This window comes from Nansenia antarctica (genome assembly GCF_963989245.1).
Source record: "Nansenia antarctica genome assembly, chromosome: 15".
In the NCBI taxonomy this organism is placed as follows: Eukaryota; Metazoa; Chordata; class Actinopteri; order Argentiniformes; family Microstomatidae; genus Nansenia; species Nansenia antarctica.
The window spans coordinates 22,819,947-22,822,446 of NC_137685.1; the positions used below are offsets into that span (position 1 = coordinate 22,819,947).

General features: G+C 50.7%; 1 protein-coding gene across 1 annotated transcript in view; it reads left to right on the forward strand.

The window, feature by feature from the left end:
- Positions 1-2,500, forward strand: part of chd5 (chromodomain helicase DNA binding protein 5) — a gene marked incomplete at both ends in the record, with an annotated part of 41,122 nt that overhangs the window by 6,048 nt on the left and 32,574 nt on the right. The window contains one exon of the mRNA XM_080546099.1: positions 2,373-2,500. This exon is cut by the window's right edge and continues 30 nt beyond it. Coding sequence (XP_080402225.1) covers positions 2,373-2,500 — 128 coding nt within the window. The remainder of the gene's footprint in view (positions 1-2,372) is intronic.

The following is a 2,500-nucleotide window of genomic DNA, read 5'->3' on the forward strand; positions in this document are numbered from 1 at the left end:
AGACAGGTAACTAGACAGGTAGCGAGACAGGTAGCGAGACAGGTAACTAGACAGGTAACTAGACAGGTAGATAGACAGGTAGATAGACAGGTAGGTAGACAGGTAACCAGACAGGTAGCTAGACAGGTAGATAGACAGGTAGGTAGACAGGTAGGTAGACAGGTAGGTAGACAGGTAGGTAGACAGGTAGGTAGACAGGTAGGTAGACAGGTAGGTAGACAGGTAGCTAGACAGGTAGATAGACAGGTAGGTAGACAGGTAGGTAGACAGGTAGGTAGACAGGTAGATAGACAGGTAGGTAGACAGGTAGGTAGACAGGTAAATAGACAGGTAGCTAGACTGGTAAATAGACAGGAATGTCGATGGCAGCTGATGTGTCATTTGCAGTGTGACCTTAAATAAACAATATGATAGACAGTAAGGCACCTGGAGGGTCAGTGACTCATTATTATTATGGCATATTACAAGTTTTTTTTGTAATTTACTGTAGCCTTGTCGGTGTATTTGTATTAGTATTCATATATTGTGGGCGGCACTGTGGCTCAAGAGGTAGAGCCGGCGTCTAACGATCGCAAGGTCGGCAGTTCGGCAGTTCGGAGGTAGAGCCGGCGTCTAACGATCGCAAGGACGGCAGTTCGGCGGTTCGAACCCCGGCTGACCGGGTGACTGTCTGTGGCGGACCCCTTGCCTACAGCGTAAAAATACTGTTGACTGACCAGTTGATGGCATGGCAGTAAAACTATGAATTAATGAATTATTGTTTCATGTTTTTATTTTTTCATTCTAATTTTTAAATCTGTGTTAGTGTCATTAGCTGCATAGTCGTGATGACGACTCATCGCTGGGAGACAGCAAACATGCCTCAGACATGCTAGTGTCTCCTCTACTGGGAGCCAGCGTGTGACACGAGCCTAATAACTCATTGTCTTAAGGCTCCAGTACTACTTACCCTGGCTTCTGAGGAAGAGAGATCCCCCAACCCCCCCATCAGTGCTTGTGGGGGGGGGAGATCCGGGTAGTGTAGAGTCAGAGAATCCTATATGGAGCCTCTCATTGAGATTGAGCTGTGGAAGTCCCTGTGGTGTCTGGGGACTGGGACTTGGTTGGACCCCTCTGTGCACGACGTGCTGTGTATTGGATAAGTGGATTGTGAGGTTTGAACACCCTCCCTCCCCCGCCTCCCCCTCCCCCCTCCCCCCCCTCTCCCAGGTGGGTAGTAGCAGGCTGCAGGCCCAGTGTTGGCTGATTGACTCTGATACACATGCTGCATATTTCATGCCCTTCAGTGTGTGCGTGTCTGTGTGTGTGTGCATGTGTGTCTGTGTGTGTGTGTGTGTGTGTGTGTGTATGTATGTGTGTGTGTGTGTGCGCGTGTGCGCGCCTCTTTATAGTGATGTACTGTCTACTGTCTAAAGGCTGTCTCCCTGCTGTCTCTCTACTTACTTTCTCTCTGTGACCCACTATGGCAGCATTGAAGTCTGGAGCAGAGCGTACACACACACACACACACACACATTTATGAATGGCAGCGTTTTTCCTTAGTGCACCTCAGTGACTTGCGAGAGGTTTCCCCTCTCAGTCATCAGCCCTCCGCTCTCAAGCACAGCGGCAGGTTACTGCAGGCTACTCTCATTCTCCCTCCTGAGCTGCCCTGAGCCGCCGTCTAATGACCGCCCTGGCAGTCCAATCCCCGGCTCCTCCTGTCCACGTGTTGAGGTGTCATCGGGCAAGACACCTAAACCCCAAATGACTCCCGAGTGAGCGGGGGCCGTCCGGGACGCCTCGCATGGTAGCTTGCCGCCATCGGTGTGCGAATGTGTGGGTGTGAACGGGTGAACGAGAGGCCGTCGTAAATAATGATAATAATAATACATTAGACTTATATAGCGCTTTTCTAGACACTCAAAGACGCTTTACAAGCTGAAAAGATCCAGTAAAAAGAAACAAAAGATAAATAAAAGAAAGTATAGGGGCCTAATTAAGGTAGTGCTGGGGACACATGGGAAGGGGAGGGGGAGAGGGTTAACTGGTGAAGGCGAGCTTGAAGAGGTGGGTTTTGAGGGCCTGTTTAAATGTCGGGAGGGTGTTGGCCCTGTCTGATGTGGTTGGGCGTTCCAGAGGGAGCTTGCTCCTGGTGGTCTTGAGGGACCACCTCGTAAAGCGCTTTGGAATAAGGTCGCTCTATAAGTGCCGGCCGTTTATTGTCTGTTTGAGTTCTGCCTGCCTCAGGGTTTGAAAGCTGAAGGGGATCAAATACGTACGGGTTCCGTATGGGTTCCGTATGGGTTTGTCCGGAGCTGGTTACGTAGCATAGAGCCGTGTCCCGTACGAGGTTGAACATGCAGGGTCTGTGTTGTTGTTGTGTGTCCCAGATGAGGACGAGGAGGGGGGCGAACGCCAGCGCGACGTGGTCCCTCTCACGCCCCTGGAGAGCTTCTTCTCCGACGACGACCTCAAACAACAGAAGAAGAAGAAACCCAAAAAGATGAAAGAAGGCAAG